The sequence below is a fragment of the Ischnura elegans genome, chromosome 4 (assembly GCF_921293095.1).
Source record: "Ischnura elegans chromosome 4, ioIscEleg1.1, whole genome shotgun sequence".
Lineage (NCBI taxonomy): Eukaryota > Metazoa > Arthropoda > Insecta > Odonata > Coenagrionidae > Ischnura > Ischnura elegans.
In genome coordinates, this window is record NC_060249.1 from 38,746,863 (window position 1) to 38,768,129 (window position 21,267).

General features: G+C 36.7%; 1 protein-coding gene and 1 long non-coding RNA gene across 5 annotated transcripts in view; one reads left to right on the top strand and one right to left on the bottom strand.

Moving 5' to 3' along the window:
• Positions 1 to 6,007: 6,007 nt before the first annotated feature.
• Positions 6,008 to 13,673, bottom strand: LOC124156854. Its single transcript, XR_006864410.1, has 3 exons — positions 13,583 to 13,673; positions 8,651 to 8,768; positions 6,008 to 6,301 (listed from the first exon to the last, which is right to left on the bottom strand). It is a non-coding gene; the product is annotated as an uncharacterized LOC124156854 (long non-coding RNA).
• A 197-nt stretch (positions 13,674 to 13,870) lies between these two features.
• Positions 13,871 to 21,267, top strand: part of LOC124157299 (oxysterol-binding protein-related protein 9) — a 289,688-nt gene continuing 282,291 nt past the window's right edge. For 2 of the 4 annotated variants that reach the window (XM_046531907.1, XM_046531910.1), the window contains exons 1-2: positions 13,871 to 13,930; positions 14,567 to 14,784. In XM_046531907.1, coding sequence (XP_046387863.1) covers positions 14,677 to 14,784 — 108 coding nt within the window. In that variant the 5' untranslated portion in view covers positions 13,871 to 13,930; positions 14,567 to 14,676. Of the gene's footprint in view, positions 13,931 to 14,560; positions 14,785 to 21,267 lie in introns of those variants that run through there. The other 2 variants (XM_046531905.1, XM_046531906.1) reach the window with 2 other exon arrangements.

The following is a 21,267-nucleotide window of genomic DNA, read 5'->3' on the forward strand; positions in this document are numbered from 1 at the left end:
TGGACAATGACAGCTGCGGAGAAATCAAGGGTAGGGGCCTATGAAATGTGGTGCTACAAAAGAATGATAATGATCAAATGGATGGAATGATTAAGTAATGAGGAAATCCGCAAAAGACTTGGATAGAAAAGAAGCCTCATAAAAACATTGAAAAGAATACAGAACAACCTTATAGGCCATATCTTGAATAATGAATCAGTGGTGGGGAGTATACGAGGATAGACCCCACTCCCAAAGCCTCAGAGAAATAAAACAAATGCATATTTAAAACTATGGTCTACTTTTGATGTATAATAACGGCATCTGCTTAAAGTTAAATTTTTAGTGCCAAAATAATGTAAAATGTATTTCCAGGCATGTCATTTTTCAAAATATTTACCAGATTTTGCCTGGGGGGTAGGGGTCGCCACCCCAAGCCATCTCATCCCCCCCCACGGCATTTTCCTAGTTATGCCACTCTCTTGAGACTTGATGGCCTGATGAATACAACCGGTGAGGGACAAGTTGATGGCAAGAATACAAAAGGAGGACCTCAAATGAAATATACAGAACAGGTAAAGAATGATATGGAAGATAAGAAATACGTAGGCGTGAAAAGATTAGCTGATAGGAGAATCGAGTGGAGAACTGCTTCCAACCAATCTTAGGATTGTTGACCAGTGATGATGATGATCTTAAAACAAACATGGGCGATTTACACAGGCATGTGCCACAGGCATATGTTACCACTTGCTATTCATAACAAACTTAAAACTTCTCCTTGGTTGCCATCTATGCATCTCTAACATTAGGTCACACACAAGTATGAACTCAGATAAGTTAAATGCATCGCAGTATTATATCATTTTATGAAAGGAAGGGGAAAGGACGTAGACACGTTGCTAGAACATTGCTTTCGATATTCGGGTTGCCTACCTATTGTGGGTATGTATTGCGGGTAGTCACCATAAGGGAAAAAATTTCAAGAGGGCCAGGGGCTGAAGCTCTAAAGCTTCCCTCCTTGCTATGTTTCCAAGAAGATGGCAAAAGGATGCCCAATATCAAGCATCAAAACATGTTGCACATGGATAATTTGACACAGTGGAGGACCCAAGAAGAATTCCTCGAACTAGTTCACGGGAAAGCCTACAATATATGTGTTATAACCTTTGGTGAGCTAATTTTTAAGTAAAAAGTAATTCTAATGCCCTGCATGGAAGAAACTACACACAGATCGGGATAAAAATGAAATTCAGGGTCATCCTTCTTGAAATTTTCAAGTGGGGACAGACAGTCTTCTTTGGCAAAAGAGATAATGCAGTGATGGTGGGTGACAAAAATAGTTCAATGATAGCGATTATACAAGAAAATGGCCAAAATCAATACACACTCACTAATTTTTTCATCGACACGATCACTGAAACCAGCAATGGCAGAGGAATATTCCACGCAATCCACCAGCAAGAGCTAAAGAAATTATTTATTCCACACACTACAGTGCTACAGGATAAGTTGTAAAGAGGACATGTCCAGAAAAATCTGAACATCAGGTCACCATATACTTGCATATCGCTTTGTCTCTAATGACTTCACATACAGAAGCCAAAGATATTCCTCTATTTTCAGTGGTTGTAGTAGCTCAGAGTTGGTATAAGACTGTGGAAGAAAAGATTAGTTGCCGAAGAAGTTTTTACTTTTTTTTCTATTTATTTAATGAATTTTTATCTCACTTCACTTGGTATTTAGTTTAATAAATTAGTTAATTGACAGAAAAAGTTATAATTTTTAATAGTAGAGTGTCAATAAAACTCTTGGTGCCAAGCAAGAGCTGACACAGCCTTTTAAGGATTAACCAATGATGTAGGTTATGAATTGAAAGAAGGATAAAGGATGGATTGAAATACAATGCTGCCATTATGACATCATAAGTGACTGGCTCCAACGAGTTACACAATTAAATGCTCCATCAGGTGAATGTTATTCTACCCTTTTAGAGTTATTCATTTCACACCAAAACATGTTATGTATCTACTTTCAACACATGCTGCCAGTTGCTCAGAATATTCTCTGATTATAAGACGAGTCTTGGGAAAAGCAAATAGAAATAAGGATATAGATAATGTGTCCCAGGAGAAGTCTTTGGATAATTCAAAACCAAAATTCTTACAGTGCCTTGTGAGCAAGGAAAAAGAACTGGCCCCTCTACCCCAAATTCATGACAAGCATGCTTGCAGAGTGAACTTAACTATCACCTATCCAAATCAACCTTCATATTTCAGATCAATATCATTCATATTAATATCCAAGGGTGGATCCAGAATTTTTTTTTGGGTGGGGGGGCAAGGGTCTAATAGGCAAACGATTGTTTCATACTAGAGATTAAAAAATAGATACAATAATTACTATACAAAATATTCTTTTTATTTTAATATAAGAGTAATTAATATGAAATTAAATGATTGAGGCTCCTTATTTCACAAAACAAAACAAATGTAATGATAACAGTATTAAAAATTTTGTACATTTTTTAAGCTACTGGGGGGGGATTTTAATGGGAGGGGCATGTGCCCCCCCCACCGCTAAATCTGCCTATGTTAATGTCAATCATAGGCGGATCTAGAGGGAACGGGGAGGGGTGGGGGGCATGTGCCCCCTCAGACCCTTAAAAAATACAAGATTTTTAATACGGTACTTACCATTATCATTGTGTTCGTTTTGTATTATGAGGTATCACCCCTTGAACAAAATCTTGGATACGACCTTGCTTGACCTCCCCAAAAAGGAAATCCAGGATCCGCCCCTGATGTCAATGTATATCAATAGCTTACCTCAAGCTTTTCACAACTGACTGTCTTGTTAATGAGTTATAGCCATTAAAAAATATTTTAAGTGAACAACTGATGAATACATAGAACACTTAGTACTCAGAGCAGAACACTGGTAGTACTTAGTTAGTATCTATACATTAACAATAATTTTTCAAATTAATTGGAATGAGAACATTTACTTGCATCAAAATGCATTGAAATTAAAATTTCTCCAGAGTACAGGTTTTAATTTAAAAAATAAGGCAACAGCTCCATTCAATTGTATAAAATTATTTATTAAAGATTTTATGGCTTTAATCTTTAATAAATAATTTTAAGGCTTCTACTCCAATGTCAATCATCCCTTACAGCCTTATCTCAAGGACTTTACAAGATTTTCAAAAAATGACGCTTTTGCCAAACTGATTCCCACATAACTCATTCCCTTCAGCAATTGCAGGGTGTCAAGCCAATCAAAGCAGAAAAATTCATGCATGACACCCAGTTTTCCAAGGAAATTTCACAAAATTCCAGGTTAATCTTATGTCATTACTGTGATGGATAAGAATTTTCTATCACCCAAAATTATGTACTTCAATATTTTTAAATAATATTAGCCCCTTTACCGCCACCGGGCCAATATATCGGCCCTCGCTGGTTGAGCGAAAACTGCCAGGGCCCGAATTATTTCACTTTTTTTTCGTGAATGTGGCCTTTTCAACGGCTGCAATTTATGCAAACCCCCATAATCTATCTATGGTTATAAGATACATTTACATCTTAAGAATTGGGAAAAAAATGTAGACATATTAAATAAAATTAAGTAGCTGAAAAATTTTTAAATCTGAAATGTTGCTAATTCTGGAAAATAGTCTTGGCAGTCTTCGTACATCCCACCTGAAATGGACTGGCAGTAAAAGGGTTATATTTATGTATGTAAAAGGACAAGTAATATGCTAGTTAACACAGATTGTATGTAAAATTTAAGTCATTGTCAAAGCAAGCTAAGAAGCTGCTTAAGCAGCTTTGACAATGCTTAAGCAAATTTGACCTCCGAAGTAGATGTTGGCATCACCTGGAACTTTATTCTTCATGTTTTTGAATCCTGCTGGAGTCAAGAGTGCTAGACATTTCGATTCCGTTGTCTTGTCAGACATTCCACTTTTTGATGTGGCAGTAAAAATTCTACTATGCTAATGCATATAAAATTACGACAAAAAACGTTTTAGGCCAGAAAATGGCTGGTGAACAGGAAAAATGTTATGTGAAATGAATTTGAAATATGCAAAAGATTTTGAAATTCCAGGTTAGAGCAAAAAATCATGAAGACATAATTCCAGGGACTAAAAATTCACGCCCAATTCCAGTTATTCCTGGTTGCTGGACACACTGAATTGATTTTCTAATGTTTACTAAACCTCCCTTCATTTCTCTCTCATTACTGGATCATCATTCCCCGGATTTAAATTTGGAGATCTTGCTGGCGATAGGAGGACATTGAATCGCCCAATGTCAACCGAAAATTTCCTGCACAATTAGGGACGTGTGCACTGAAGACAGCCCCAAAATTCGATGGGACCACAGCAGTCCTCTTATATCACTACATCGAGCTCAAATGCACTTTTCTTTTTCCTTTGCCTTTGAACCAGTAAAGCCAGACAAACTTGTGTTTTTGCTTTGATGGTATTATTATCCATGTTACAAGACTTTCTGCGGTGACTGTATATTCTTCCCACAGAGGGCCATCAAACAGAATGATAATTTAATCGAAGAGAAAAACAATACTTTATTGGTTTGGATAGCCTGACCTATTCATCTTTTCTATATTTCAGACCTTTTCATCTTTTCTCTTTGAATATTCCATTTTATTGAATAATCAAGAAATTTACCTTCATCCATCCATGCTCCAAATTGAATGGTTATCTAAAAAGGACTTTGTAGCCTCTAGACCTCCACAGTGTATGTTTATCAGTAATGGAGACGATACAGGAGATATACATTTACGGCCGGTTATTTCAATCTTCTCTACTTGTCAATTCTGTGGTCTGTTGGGAAGTCAAGAAAACAAACTGTCTCTGTATGGGACATGGTAGATAATGTGTTCAAAGAGGAGAGTTCACAGATTTCTCCCAGTCATCTTAGTCCTTCCTGTCCTTCATCACAACAGCTTCTCCTATAACTGAAATCATGAATTCACTCAAATGCTTCTTTATGGAGGATGAAATTGGCTGTGTGCGCATGCCTACACTAGTGTACGAGAGGACTTTAAAGACCTCATTTTACTGGTTAAGTAGAAACAAGTTTGATACATTTCTAACACGCCGCATTCATGGCGGAGAAAATTCAGAACAATTGCCATCACAAAAAATTCCCTGGACAAGGAATTGAACCACAAAGCATTGGCTTTTCAAGCCACTGGAATGACCACCACTCTATCTAAGTTCCTTGATACCCATCTGAGGTTCATAGTGCTAGATTTTATGTGCTATAAAAATGACTGGCTTCAGAGGAATTTATTATTTCCAACCATGATTGGCATTACAATATTCCTCCCTTCAGATATTTTTAAGGCAGAAGCTAGCAGAGAGGTCAAGGAGTACAATTGTCCCTGTGAAACATTTGAGGAGTTGCAGCAGTGTTGCTGCTACACTTTTACAATAAACAATTAGGCTCCTACCTGTATTTCATAGGTTGGTAACAGTGTGCTTGTTGATATTCAGTTATTTATTTTTTCCTTTCATGTCTGTGGTACCAGTGTACCTATCTATTTTCTATCACATCTATCTATTATCTTCACACGGAATTTCTGATCACAAGTGTGTCTTTACACATATTTATGTTGGACATGCTGGTTCATTTCATGACTTCCCCAGGAATTCACACCTCGTGGCTGATGCAGCATAAGCCAAATGCCCACAATTAATAGTGCCTCACAAAGATGATGGGCACATGACTGAGCAACAGAAGAATATTAACAAATGCTTATTGCATCTGAGGATGTGTATTGAAAGGGCATTTGATCTATTAAAGGGGGAGATGGAGGAGCCCATTGAACTGCCTTCCAATGGCATGTATAACAGTCATACCAAAATACATTTTAGCTGGCACCATGCTGCATAACATTTGTGAAACGATGAAAGATCCATTTGAAGATGATCAACCACAGCAAGAGGTTCACCTCCATGCTGAACATCAACATATTGACAATGCAGCACATATGCATAATGGAAATGCTAAGTGAGATACAATTGTTGAGCCCCCATGCCCTAGTTAAATAAAACTATACATTTCCAAAACATTATATTTAATTCCCGTTTTCCTCTATGGGGATCATTCTGGCCATTAGTTTTAAGAATTGTCGCATGAGAGCCATTTTCTCCTCATGTCTCTCCTGCTTCTTCCTCTCCTTTTCGTCTGCTCTAATCCTTGCCTCTTTCCGTGCCATCTATTATCCTTCATACTATTGTATAGGTCCTCTAGTACCTCCTCTGGTCTTTTTCGCTTTCTTGTTGGCTCTACAGGAAACAGAAAATGTAATAAATGATTTCCATCAGTAAAAAACTGTTTAATGACAGATTTGTAACACATAATTAATTTCCTTGGAAGCTTTGCAATTTCATATCATCAAAAGATGAGCTTATCAACAAAGTGTTCATGAACATGACTGATAACTACAAAATCACAAATGGTTGATTGTGCAAGCAATTTTGGTGGCGACAAATAAACATGTGGATGACTGAAACATGGTAAATCTGGATCAAATAGTTCGCACTCTGCATTAAATTCAAATCTATTGACTGTGTAACAACCAAAAAAGAAGTCACCAACTATTCATCTGAATTTTTAAAGTCCTTAGATGTGCGTGGCTTACCATGGCACAAATTACATTTGAAGGTAGATTCAGTGTACACAATGCTTCGAAACCTATGCCAACCAAAACTATGCAATAGAATGAGTTTAGTGATTTAAAAAAATGATAATCAATGTGATTCACACGACTACACTCAACGGAAAATTCAAAGATGAGGAAGTTCTCATTCTGAGGATTCCCTTGATCTCAACTGTTAAGCCCTTTGAGTGAAAATGAATTCAATTTCCAAGTCATGTAGCATTTGTGATGACGATTATCAAATGTCAAGGCGTTTGTTTGTGCTCTGAAGCTAGGAACACCATGTATTTCTCTTGGTCAAATATATGTTGCATGTTCTCGTGTTGGTAAACCATCCTTTGCATTTGTTTTTCTGCCTGATAACAAAACAAAAACTGTTGTACATCAGAAGGTACTTGACTCAAATGAATTAAGCCGAACATGTTGGGTAGATCTCGGTATATTTACACATCGGGTGCTGGGGCAGGTTTATGCAGTTCACTTTTCCGAACCAAATTATGTCTAGTGCGTCACAAGTCCTGACATATTAATGCTACTCTCTAAGGGCGGTTATCATGAGATATTGAGCATCACTCAAGCATCGGTGTACCATTGGGTAAACTTGCCCCAACAACGGGGTAAGATTTGGACTCAAAAACATTTTTAACTGTTGAAAATGAAAATGGGCCAACAACTGAATGCATAAAATTTTGACTTTATTAACTACTTTATAAAACCACAACGTCTACAATTTCCTCAGTTAAGACATAAAAATAAAAAAATTCATTGAAATAAATTTGCGCATGCGTGACCCTATGTAGATTGAATAAAGAAAATACGTATCTAACAAGCCATTAAAATGCTTATTTTTGTAGTTTCATTGATTTTTTTCTTAATTCATTATAATAAGTCAAAAATAATCAAAATCAGTACAGCCTCTCTTGATTTATAAATAGTGTAACTGAGTGGTGGATCTATCGATCTAAAAAGGCTTTATAGCCAACATAAGGTTGAAACTCACACTAGATAAAATCAAAGTGTTTGGGGGTTACAACTTTGCACATACTAAAGTATTAAGTTATATTTTCCGATGTATTTACCTACTTTAAGGAATTGAAATACAAAATACATAGCTCTAAACTTAGGGCCTATTTTATATGATTTTGGTATGTTACAATTCAGTGGTAGATCCAGGAGGGGCTAGGTGGGGCTATAGCCCCCCACTTGTGTATTCAATTTACACTGGATAGAATCGTAATTTTATTCCCCTCTTGTCCCTGCTCTGGATCCACCACTGATGTAACTAAACTGTTCATTGATAATTAGATGGTATGAAGTTTGCTGGGTCAGCTAGTTATAGTATACAACAAAGAAAGTCTCGTTTATCATGGAAGGTAAGTCTCCCAGGGAATAACACCAAAGAACTAACTTTAACAACAAAGTCAGCCAAATGTCTTCCCCACAACATAACCACATATCTCTTTTTATAGCTATATGTACATATTTGATACCAAATTATGTATCCTAATTTTTTCATTAAAATAGAGCAAGTCATTCACTAACAGGGATATTTTAATCATCAGGAGAGAGAGTGAGGGTGGAACCCACTGTATTAATCAACATTTTCTGACATGTACCGTATTCCTCCGAATATAGTCCCCCCTCTAATTTTAAGGCTTGAGTTTCGGGGAAAAATTAAAAAAATGGATCTGAATATAGTCCCCCCTTAGCATTTACCACAGGCATTTTTGGAAAAAAAGGGGGGACTATATCCAGGCAAATACGGTATTTGCACTGAATTTTGCCTGCTTCTGTTGAGGTCTATTGCATCTTGTACATATCATGGCCAGAAAACATAATATTATTCCCTGGATGAGGATCATGAAACTCCCCCATATTTTAGATCTTATCAGCCATAAGTACAAACTTCTATGTTCCATGGATGTAGTAACAATTAGAGTATCAAAAAAAGAGGTTGAAGATTAATTTACAAAACCTTTTCTGCCATTATGGGTTGATTCAATGGCTCCAGCACTTGTTGACGGGCCGTGCGTGCTAGAGACTGTTGCTCTTGGAGCAACCCAGGACTGCCTCCCAAAAATCTCATCCATAGTCTGGAAAAATCGAAGCAACAGCATCAAGATATTGTTAATATTCAAAGATCATGAAATTTTCATTCAAAGTTTTGTCTCTCTCTTGTCTTCTACCCCAAATTCTTAGAAGTACCTAGTGCAGAATTCCATCGATATATCTTTTCATTTAATTACTACCATAAAAACAGTAAAAAAAAACTAATCCTAAAATATTCCTAGTGTGTACTACACAAAACTCCACTGCCCATTAAAAGTAACAACATATATTTTTAACCCTTTCACTGCTGTGAACATACTTTTTCTTCCTCCCTGCCATGCACTTTCGTCGAAGCACTTCGAAGGGTCCCTAATCCGGGACCCTTTCCTCGACAAGCTCACCCTTGCTGGACCCTCTCTTTGACCCTCCTCCGAGTGGGGGGCCTCCCTCCCCAAAAGTGACCGCTCCGACTGCATTTTGAAAATCTATCAATCAATGCGATCATCAAAAAAAGATTGTTTGCATCACACTCCTACCAATCAGGCAATCGAGTACGTCTTTGAAACATGTTTCCATGATGATAGATAACGATTTTGTTAACTTTGCTAAAATGGCCAATTTAGCAACGTTAATAAAATCGTTATTTTTCATCGCAGAAACATGGTTCAAAGACATACTTGATTGGCAGAAGTGCGATGCAAGCAATCATTTTTTGATGATCGGATTGATTTTCAAATTACAGTCAGAGCAGTCACTTTTCGGGAGGGAGACCCCCCTCTCGGAGGGTCCAAGAGATGGGCCAGCAAGGGTGAGCTCGTCGAGGAAAGGGTTCCGGATTTGCGACCCTTCGAGGGTGTACCACGCCCATCCTGCAAGTACCTCCATGCTCCATGGCCCAACGAAAATCATTTTAACCTTTTCGCCGCATATGAGGAGGTTTTCCAAGATTGAACAGCAGTGAAAGGGTTAAATATGTTGGAGTGGAACATCTACAAAATGACAAAGGAATTGAAATGCATGGATAAATGCATTAGAAAACTCCCAAAGTGGAGCAACACCATTTCTACTTGTCCTACTATTGTCTTTAATACTTTTGTACCTTCCCTTCAATTCATTGACCTTGCTCTAAACCTGCTGGATGGAGTACTTATACTCCATTCCCAGAAGTTCGGATGTGATTTTGGTAAACAAGTGTTTCACCCTTTTTTCATCATGCTTATCCTTAATGACAGTTAAAAGGGCAAGGAAAGATACCCTTTCCCACTTAGTATTTGCATCGCAAAAGACATTGTTGGTTTCAAATGCAAAGAAATAAGAAATTCTTTAAAGCAAGGAAATGAGAACAGAAAATTATAATTTAACCACTTAGCAGACATAACTCATATTCAATAAATACAAACTTTCCTCTTTATGTGTTGTTGTGCCAGGATTTTCTGCCCCTCCCTCCTAGAGAGAGCCAACTGTCTTGCATACAGAGAATCTGAAGGACATGTGCAAATTAAGGTATATGCATAAGATAAAAAGAAAACGATGATGTTTGATACATCTATACAAGAAATAAAACCTAAAAAGGTTTCAATAATTGTATTCATCTGTCCATTAAATTGGCCCTTTTGCAAGAATGAGATGGATACTCATACTTGGTTTTTTAACGCTAAAGAACATTACATAAAAAATTATTTTATTTTAATCCTTTTGTATCAAACATAGGGTGGAACCAACGAGCATTTTCATACTGAAAGGACCTAACGTCAGGTATAGCTGTCATGGATTTTTCGATGCATACAACTGGATGTCAGCTATAGCCGATGCAGGGGAAGGAAAGTGACTGTTGAGGTAGCAATTGTTAGATGCATTAGGGCCCCGGCTGAGCCCCAGCTAAGCGAGATCTTTGGGCCACTCCTCTGCAATTAAGACCGACCCTCCCACTCATGCATGATCATCCTCGCTGCAGGAATCCATTGTGAAGTGGTTATATTGTCAATAGTTTTTGCAATGATACATTTTGTTGCATGCTACAATTTTTTTATTATTTGAAATGATTTTCGTTTTGTTCGGTGGATAAGCAATTTTTAAACAAAATTTAAGCATTACAAATATGAGAATTTGGAACTTATAGTCTTAGTACCTCGTGTTCACTAACATTACTAACACTGGAAATCCATTTAAAATTCCACAATGCTAAAAAAAATGTTAGTAATTCATATAGAAGAGTACATTATTGAAAACCAAATGCAATATTTACTTTTAAAAAACACTGGTAACACAGTAGGTTGACCGTGGACTCATGCTAAGATAGGGTCAGAGCATCTAATCCTGAGGCTGGGAACCTCATTGAGTGGGGTCCCAAATAGGAGGGACGAGAATACCAGGGCAACTCCATCCCAAAAAAGAGCTCCGCACATAAAGGTTTAAAATATTCTTATGCTATCTGTAGCTCAGAAAACGTTTTCCTTGGGTAGGCGCCAGCAGGAAAGGGCTAAATCAATAACCTTGTCCTGCCTTTCATTCCACCATTCACTTCCTCTGTCACGACAATTGCATGACAATTATGTGGATGATCATGATTAACATTTATGAAACACTTCACTTTCAAAAAGTACATATTCGGATAACTTAATTGGTCTAAGTAGATATAAAGCTTTATAACCTGCCATTACCTTTCCACTACTTCTATTGTGGCAGTGATTGAGTAATCCTCACCTGACACATTTATCATAACTTGCACTGTCTCTATTGTGCTCACAATGACTTTACAAATACTAAATTTTACCGCCAGTTGTCTTCTATTAAACAAAGCGGTCACGGTTTTACAAACAAGCAAACTATGGCTTCTTAATGCCACTAGTACTGCACTCAACTTGCAGTAGTTCCGATGGAGTAAATCAACTATAGACTGAAGTCAATGGTGACTGTGCTGTACTGCCAGTTGATTTTGGAATGGTTTGGCAGCACTGTCAGTAGTGCCAGTGAATTTTGGAACGTGCCCTTGGATGTGCCCAGTGAAAATGGCCACAGGAAATCTATGTGGCCATGGCTACATAAAGCCAAACAAGTTTGAGACCACGGCCACATGTGGCCACACAAAATTGTGTGGCCGTCTGTAGTTATTTGGTCATAATGTGTGGCCATCTGCAGCTGTGTATGGCCACCTGCGGCCATCTGTAACCACCTAAATCCCTACGTGGCCAGTGGTTATACCTTGTCTAACTCATATCCCCATAGTTTGGACTGAAATACTATCATATACACAAACAGTCCTGTGTAGGAAAATTAGAAACTGTAATTCGGCCATTAGGGACCTATAACCCTTAACGTCCACAGAAATATCTGAAGACTACTTAAAATATGGTGAAACTGATAATGATATTTGTTTTGGACTACTACTTAAAGGAAATGGGACATTCCATTGTAATCTTTTGAACTTGTGACTAACACAACTAGATTCCTATACTTCGAAAATTGAAAAAGTTGCCCAGACTAACTGTGCTCACATGTGCTCTCTCCAACAGCATCTGAAACTACAAACAAATGAATATGAGAGGTCAGTAGTGCAGTGTTTTCCGTAAGTTCTGCGGCCATGGTCACAGGTTGCTGTATCCATGGCCACAGAGATTATAGACTGGACACATAGCCCACAGGATGACTACAGACAGCCACAGGATGGCCACATTAATTTCATGTGGCCGTCAGTGGCCATTTTTACCAGGGACGTTCTAATCTACCTGAACTATGACAATATTTTGGGTAGCAAAGGTATTTGTCTGCAGTAGCAGAAAAGTGAGAGCCAATCTGAAAATAGGAAACCATAAACTTGAGAAGGTAGAGCTCTGCTACTTGGGTAGATGAATGACCAGAGATGGACAATGCTAAAAAGGAAATAATCACTAGAATAGCCCAAATGAAGAGGACATTCTTCGAAAGAAAGAACCTCTTAACAATTAGGAAAACAAGCTTTGAAATACGATAGCAATTTATTAGGATTCACATTTGGAGCATTCTCGTGTTTGTGAAGGGTGGACAATGAAGACAGCAGAGAATTCAAGGTTGGAAGCATTCAAAATGTGTTGTAACAGAAGAACAGTGAAGGTGAAATGGAAAGATCATGTGAGTAATTTGAAAATTCTAAGAGTACGACAGGAGAGAAGTCTTTTGAAAGTCTTGGGTAAAAGACTAAACAATTTAATCGACCAAATCAAGGGATACAATTGCATGACAGAAACCATCACTATAAATGTCAGCAATATTCATGATGAAAATGTAGATACATGCTATATAATATTCTATATTTCATTAGCAAATCACAAAATCAAAAGAAGCAAGTCCATATATATAATATTAACATGTACACTCACCGATCAGGGTAATCGACAAATATATTCCTGTTAAAAAATTCCCCATTGAAAATACCCATTAAAATTCCTTTTGATATATCAAGTTAAAGACATACAATCGATGCCTATATACATAAGAAAAACCCATAAATAGGTAAAGAAATGATAGCTTAAACTTCTATCATAATCACTGAAAATTGTCTCAGAAACAAGTGATCACATAAAACATATGCTCATTTAAAATATAAGTATGTACAACGCTTTCATAGTTAAGTTAGGATATGGCCGCAATTTTAGTGACATAGATAGCTGCAGATGATTCCCAGTATATTAATATAAACCCATTAAACACAGAATAAATATAGCAATAAAAGTGACCGCTGATTAATGTTATAGGGACGACGTGAAATAAAATGAGTATTCCTAAATATATTACATCGATGATTTGATCGAGGGATCACAATGAATTTAAGTAATGAACATATGCCCACAGTTAAATATTACATTATATTGCTTTCACCAACCAGTTATTTGTGTCAAACTCCAATGTTAATTGGGGTTCTTGGTTAATTGTAAAGCGCGCGCGTCTCATGAAACCCTTTGTTACCGCCATTACATTTCAAAACAAAAATGAGTCGTTCAAAATTATTCAAGCACTATTTACCAACGCTAAAGAAAACTTTTTGAGGAACAAATAAAAAAGTAATTTTTTATAGAATTTAAAATATTTACTCCTATTTGGTGACAATCAACTTTTAAGATCCAATTTGAGTACTATTGTGGAAGTCGCGGGAAAATTAGTGCCCCATGAAACAAATCAAATTTACAGAATTACCGCAAGGCAGCCGAGTTATGAGAGAACATGATAAGAGGTAGGCATTAAAATGTAATGATTTGAGAAGTATGACCAAAATTCTTTTTGATTGATTAATCGATCAATTACCGCCCCATAAATGCTCCATATTCACTGCGTAACGTTACAGTGCTTGCAGATGTAGTAATTAATTACACTTCGGTGTATTTATTGGTATTTGTCTGTAGAATTTGCTTTAAAATTTTTTATAGTACTGAACATTTTCAGGTGAAACCGTCTAACATCAAGTTTTCCGGCTGTATAAATGACAATTCCATATCAATTATTTGGTTGTAATCCTTGTCGCACGAACGATCATCTGTCGTGAATGATGCAGTTTGAGTTATAACTGTTATAACCATTCTCAAAAGTAGTAATATCTGGGTTCAGTTTTAGCTAGCACTTTTCAGCATCACTCGATAAATATTTAAGTATTGTTCCATCATAATATTTTGCAGAGAAAGAACTAATCACTGGATAGAATTTTCAAACGGTTCAAAATATTCTATCAAAATTTTACAATTCTATTTAATGAGATAGCATTGACAGTTTAATATATTCTACATGTTTTTATTACCTTCCCGATTAGTTTTGCGGGATTATAACTCGGATATGTTGGTAATACTAGATCTTCCTTTCTCCTTATTTTTCTCAGTTTCACTTCGCTGCGCGAAGGAGATGAGACATCTACCGGGGGCAGGAGGAGTATTTGTTCCACTTGCGAATAACATAACAAGGACGGTTTGACTTCCGCCATAAATCAGAATGGCAGCGATGGAGGGTACGTTGAGCAAGTGGACAAATGTTATGAAAGGATGGCAAAACCGCTGGTTCGTGCTGGACGACAACGCCGGGCTCCTCTCCTACTATACGGTAAGTAAACCATTTTTTATTTGGAGGTCTGCGTGTGTTCCTAACGTACAGTCGGCGATACCAACATCTTGCGTAGCAGACGGCTCTAGTTCTCGAAGGAAAGAAATGGTTTACATCCTAATGCCCCCGCTTTGTTTTCGTTTCAAGCATGCAGAATGTAGTTATGTCAGTGTCATGGCCAACGAAATCATTTAGAAGTAGTCGTTGTGTCATGTGAGGATTATCTTTGACGGTCAATGTGTATCTACTGATGTAGTTATGACATTAATAACAGCATTTTCAGCGTTTTTAGAGGAAAATTTGCTGCCTTGCGTCAATTTTGCTAAGCTCTTTTGCCCTTGTCACCATAAGAGACAGTACCGCCTACGGATTTGTTTCAGTGCGTTTGTTATTGACGTGTCTCGTAATCGAATGATAGTATTCGCCTGAATCCCAGTTATGCTTCTAAAAGACTGACTATGTGTTTACCCTTCCCTATGTTGCCCATTTCTCGTTCTTCTTGGATTCGCCTCACTGTATTATGAATCGTTAATCCTAGTGTGACTGGAAAAAGTGGAAAGGGTGGCGTGAAACTTTTTGTCAACTATTGTCGTTTCCCCTTCCACGAACTTATTGCTCAACAGTTTGCTGGGCGTAAGCGTCTTCATAATGAATATCCTTTGGTTATGATGAGGATTTCTATCTTGTTTTTCTCAACCTCTCCTCATTATAATGCGAGACATTTTGAAAGGAAGCTGAGGGAATTATGTGTAAGAACGAAAGAAAGTACGTGTGTCAATATTACCAAAAGTATCGCGTTTCCGATGTATGTTTGTATTTAGTGCATTTACATCGTGGGATGTGTTTACAATGCATTGGTTATGTTTTTTCATTACATATCTGTTTACAAGTTTGATTTAAAAATTGGGAAAAGAAACCTTCGTAGTGCAACATGACGTAATGTTTACCATTCCCTCTAACGCTCATAAAGGCTGGTTACTTTTAGGTCTAAGAATAATCTGGAAAATATATATTCCTCAGCCTGTTTTTTATTGTAAAGTTTATTGCTCCGCTTGTTTCCTCGAGGCGATTGACTCATTTTTCGTGTATCTATGTTAGACTCTTTTAATCTTTTCAAATTTTATTTTTTGTCTGGACCTTTATTAGGATATCCGTTTTTCCGTATCTCAACTTGTTATTTTTATTTGTTGAAATTTCATTCTCAGTTTTAGCATGGATATGTGAAATTGAGATTGTATAGTTAGGAAAATTGTGATTACAATCACTAAATGGTGCTCAGTTTGAACTTAGTTCTCTTTGGCGAATGCTGGTTGTTTGATTTTTTATAATGAATTTTCCTGGAATACATGGTTATATATTAGCGACAAGTTATCTGTGATTTTGGGAATAATCAGGTCTGCTGACTTACAACAAATATTGGGAGGGCAAAAACCAGGGATCTTTCCCTGGAAAATTTTATAAGTTTTTAGTTCTAAGTTTTTTAAGCATTTTAGAAGAGTCATATGATCAACATTAGAACCCTGATAACTGATACATTTTTTCCTCACACCCATAACGAATTTTTGAGGGGGCTCAGGCCCCATAGAGTTGGTGCCGCTGAGAATAATACACATGTCTTAAATGATGATCTAAGCTATTCAACCAAATTGGAATCTCTTATTTGACTCCTTGAGAGTTTTACTCATATCATGTATTAGAAGAATGTGTAATTATTTTCTTAAGAATGACAAAGCCATTAATAGCCACTATACAGCTGAGTCAGATATTTATACCTGATATTTGTGGATTGATAAATACATATTCAATTCCTGAATGAGCAGCCTTACAATGGTGTTTTTTGATTGTGCAAATGAGAATTTAATTCAGCTACTCCTGCTTACAGTCTCTAATCATTATGATTGCTGAACTTTAAGAACATGATTGCTGTGTGATTTCTTTTGTGGTCATCTTTTATCTTAGGGAGTTGATTCCTGGATTCATTGCGAGGTACAAGTTAAAAACTGTAAGGATACGATGGGGTCATTCAGTCAGATTCAAAATCACAATTCATGGAAAGAATTCGGTTGATGGGAAGTGAAAGATGAGTAACATTGAGATACAATATTTCTCATTTAGTCATTTTCTTCTAAGTTTAAAATTAAAGTAGGTGGATGTTGATGCCCACTTTTCATAGGTCGGTGACATCTAGGGTGTTGGCTCATTTATTCTGTTGGGAAGAACCTTCTATAGAAACAAGGAATTACCCACAAGAGTTTAAACAACAACTAGCCACAAGAGGCCCATGTACAGGACTTGAGTAGCTGAGATGCATTGACTGGTTCAAAATAAGATCATGATGTCATCTCTTTATATCCGAAAGGGGCTGTGGAAAATAGCTGTTGTAGTAGGTGTTGGATGAGAAAATAGAAAAACACAGGCCTATTTATTTTTCAAAGTCTATCGCAATCAACAATTTTGAAAAAATGTTGACTTACCTATGATTCTCTAATCCTCGAAAAAAAGAAACTGCATTATCTAACAAATGTAATTTTCCTAGAAACCTGTATAAATTTCTCTCCTTGTAATTCAACTGCTGTGCCATCGTCCATCAAGAATCATTATTACCAGTGTCTTAAGTTTAGTTTGGGCTATTCGCCAGAAAATTGTAAGTTCTTTTTACATCCCATTTCCTGAGTCAGAAAATACGTGCCGTTTTGCTCATACTCCAATTGTACTGTACATTTTATGATTTTTGGTGGTGGTATCCACTTGATAGGGTGGTTTGCTATTATTTTTTATTGCCAAAATCGAAAGATTATTACTCCTGGAGTACGTATTTTACGCTTTTAGATCTATTTTTCGCGATTAAATGAAAAGTGAAAATTTTCAAGCGAGTGAAAACGCGACGGCAAAGTATGAATGCCGGGAGAACTCCGTGTGACGTATTTCTGGTTCCAGCTGTCGGCATGTGAGGTGACCTGGGCGAGTGAGGGCGAGGCTTGAGCGCTGATACGACGCAGGCTGCTAGCAGTTAGCTGAGTACCCTGCTAGCAGGTAGCGCTTGGCTTAAATAAGGATTATTATTCCCCTATCAAACGAAGGAAACTTTCCGAATTTAGGTATTTTTAATGTGTGATTATTAAGAGATGTTTCCCTGAGCTCTGTGACTCATGCATGCATTGGTAATCTCAGACAATGTAAAACTCCTATCTACTCGTATAGAAACTAGGTCCCGGTGACGTTACGTGGAGTGGAATCGCATGGGTGCCAATCTGGCCTTTTTCAAATGAGGATAACCATTGCCATTCGTCTAAACCGGTATTTCTAAAACCAAATAATTTGTATAGTATGGATACACTAATGGTGGGTAACGAATCTTAATCAATGCCTTTCGTTTTCTTTGATGAAGGAAACTACCCTATTCATCCTTATTGATCACTGTTTGTATTTCTAATGTACTCTAATCTAATGGTATCAATTTTCTTTGTTTATTGTGGATAGTGAATTAGAGTACCTGAGTTTTTGTGATTATTGTAGGTTTAAAAACTCAAAAGCTTCTGTATTAATTAAGAGGAGGAACCGGACATGAATATAGGTGACATGCTGTTTCTCAATATTCTTGCAAATTTAAATACCCTTGCTTAGTGAAGAGCTTTTAAAGTGTGAACATGTTTGAAGCAGTTCTTAGAGGCATACTTTGTTAGAATTTCACTACAACAGGTTGCATTGGAAAGTTTTTAATCTTTAAATAAATTGAATACCTAATGAATACAATCAGTTTATTTTTAACCTGCATATTATTTCATAGTATTACAATTTTTAATCTACGAGATGTGCAAAGAACATGGTGAATTCTTCATTGAATTGTTAGGGTAACACTCTCTATAAAATGTTCCATTACCCATTGACAAAACATGACCATTGCAGTGCCATTGAAAGTTTTTGATATCTTCTGTGATGATTTTTTAGACTTCTTATTTATTCATACCCCATTAAATATTATAATTTTCTGTGTAATTGGCATCCCTGATAGAATTCATATGGATTGAATACATAGTAAAATATTGCTTAATTTAGAAGCCGCGGAAGCTTCAAAGTTGCAATAGTAATTTCTAATTGATTAGTTCTTATGTTGTTTCAAGTGTGATTAAAAAAAATGCCTGTATTTTTCAATGTTCTGAAAGGTTTTTATAAAGGAAGCCATCTTCAGGAAATTAATTTTGCGATGGGAGACATTATAGATTGGTAGTGTTCAAATTTATGATGCCGTTCTTAGCATTGAAGTATGAGGTATGGCGAGTGATGCAGTCTGTTCTGCACCCAATTATAAGTTTTTTTGATCGTGTAAAATTTTAGATTTTAAAATAAATTCAGTCAATTATTGGTTCATTTTATTTGTCGTGATTCATAGTTTCCATACAAAGTTTATCATAAAACAGTATATTAACTAAATTTTATGGTACATATTTTAGTTCAAAACCCTTTCACTCATTCAACTACTTTGTCAGTGGTTTAAATTAAAGGTCTGTCACTGCAATCCATTCCAAAAATGTGGTACACTTAATTCTTGTTGCTGTTAGTATTGAGTTACTAGTGTATTATAGTCAGATTTTGTGTGGTATTTATGTTTATCAGTGGAATGCATGGGATAGAAATGGTCTTTTGTTGCATGATAAAAATAACTTCACTCGTCATATCATATCAGAATTTTTGCTGACTATCAATCTCCTATGCTTAATTTCATTTGAAATACTCACTTAACGCAACTAAAAAAAGTCACCAAGTTTGAACCTAAGTGTATCAGAATGGAAGTGACCGTGATATATTATCCCTAGAGTTAAGGTCAGTTCCACTAGATTGCTGGTATTCTATTGGCCCTGTGTTCAAATCTTGGCTTGATTTTTGTAACCACGCTTGATGCCCATTTGTTTTTTGTGGAGGGCATTTCAAGTGTTGGCCAGCAATTATCCAAGACAGGTTGCTAATTAAGATACGGATTACAAATAGCCCATCATCAAATGTAGTGACCTTAATGAAGTATTCCGTTTTGAAACACTGTAGGCTCAGTACAAATGACAGCCAATTTAAAGACATCAACCTATATTTAGTATGCATTGTACATTTTATAAATTATTATTATTGCATGCATAGGCGGATCCAGGGGGGGGGCACGGGGGCACGTGCCCCCCCCAGACCCTCAAAAATATGCATGATATTTAATACGGTCCCATTATCGTTGCATTCGTTTTGTATTACGAGGTATCCTTGTGCCCCACCCAGAACAAAATCCTGGATAAGGCCTTGCTTGTGCCCCTCCCAGAAAAAAATCCTGGATCCGCCCCTGATTGCATGTCTCTGTAATGTGTTTGATGTGAATTTGCTAATTTCCTATGTTGTTTTGCAATTTATCTTCCCCTTTTGACTAAATTCTGTGGCCCAGAAAGCCGTAGTTGATGGTCACTTTCTCCAAAAAGTCATATAGTTGAAGCTACATTACTTCTTTCCTATGACTGTCATTTCTCGTGTCCCTGTAGCCCTTAAGAGGAGATAAATTTTTCAAGCAAACTAAGCCAAATTGTTCAGTGATTCTGCATTAGGATTGCTGCCAGGTCCATTACTTACATTGAAACGGTTGGTTATCCATAATATCAATTTTATTTCTGTGTACTTATCTTAACCAAAAATATGTTACATTTGTGCGAAAATGCCTAAATTGTCAATAGTTTTTTTCATTCTGGGTGTTCTTATTTTGTGGTAAATAGGCATCATTCAGGATTAATATTTGCGTATGAATCTCAATATGCCAGTTTTATATTCATTTTTCGTTGGTATTTTACTTTATTTGGTGGTCCGCAAGGCAATCGTGTTAGGTTATGGGTACTCTGAAACACATGTTCACCTTTATTGTGTTGCTGTGTAATTGGCCATGCAATTGGGAATCTTTTTTGCAGTTGATGCCAAAGAAATCTTGATGGGAAATTACCTACGGAAGTCAGTGAGATGGATACATTCTTGAGTACGTCCTAGGTAAACCATTTATCTGCATAAATTTGGAAATTTGTGAATATTTTGAAATTTCTGTCGATTCATGGTTTATTCAGCAAATTCATAAGGAGAAATATTCCCATTTCTTTAGATTTCCTCTTCAGTTTCTTTAGTGAGTTCCGCGAATTTGCCTGGGAAATGTTCCTTTATAGGTTCAGTTACTGCACCATTAGAGGGGAGGGGTAATTAATATGTTTTGTGTGTTGCCTATATCGTATGCGGAACCCTTAAGGGTCACCGCATGTTGTCAATTAATTGTTGAAAAATGGACATATAATTCCATTTTGAAGTGTTAATGCCATTATTTTGATGCGTATTACCCAAATATGGTCACTGACCGAAAAAAATAGTTGACTATTTTGTTTTTATTTTCGAAATGCGGAATTGAAGTCTTGAAGGAATGTATTACCCGATCTGTTATAAAAACGTCCGCAATAAAAATGTAATTTGGTCACTTTT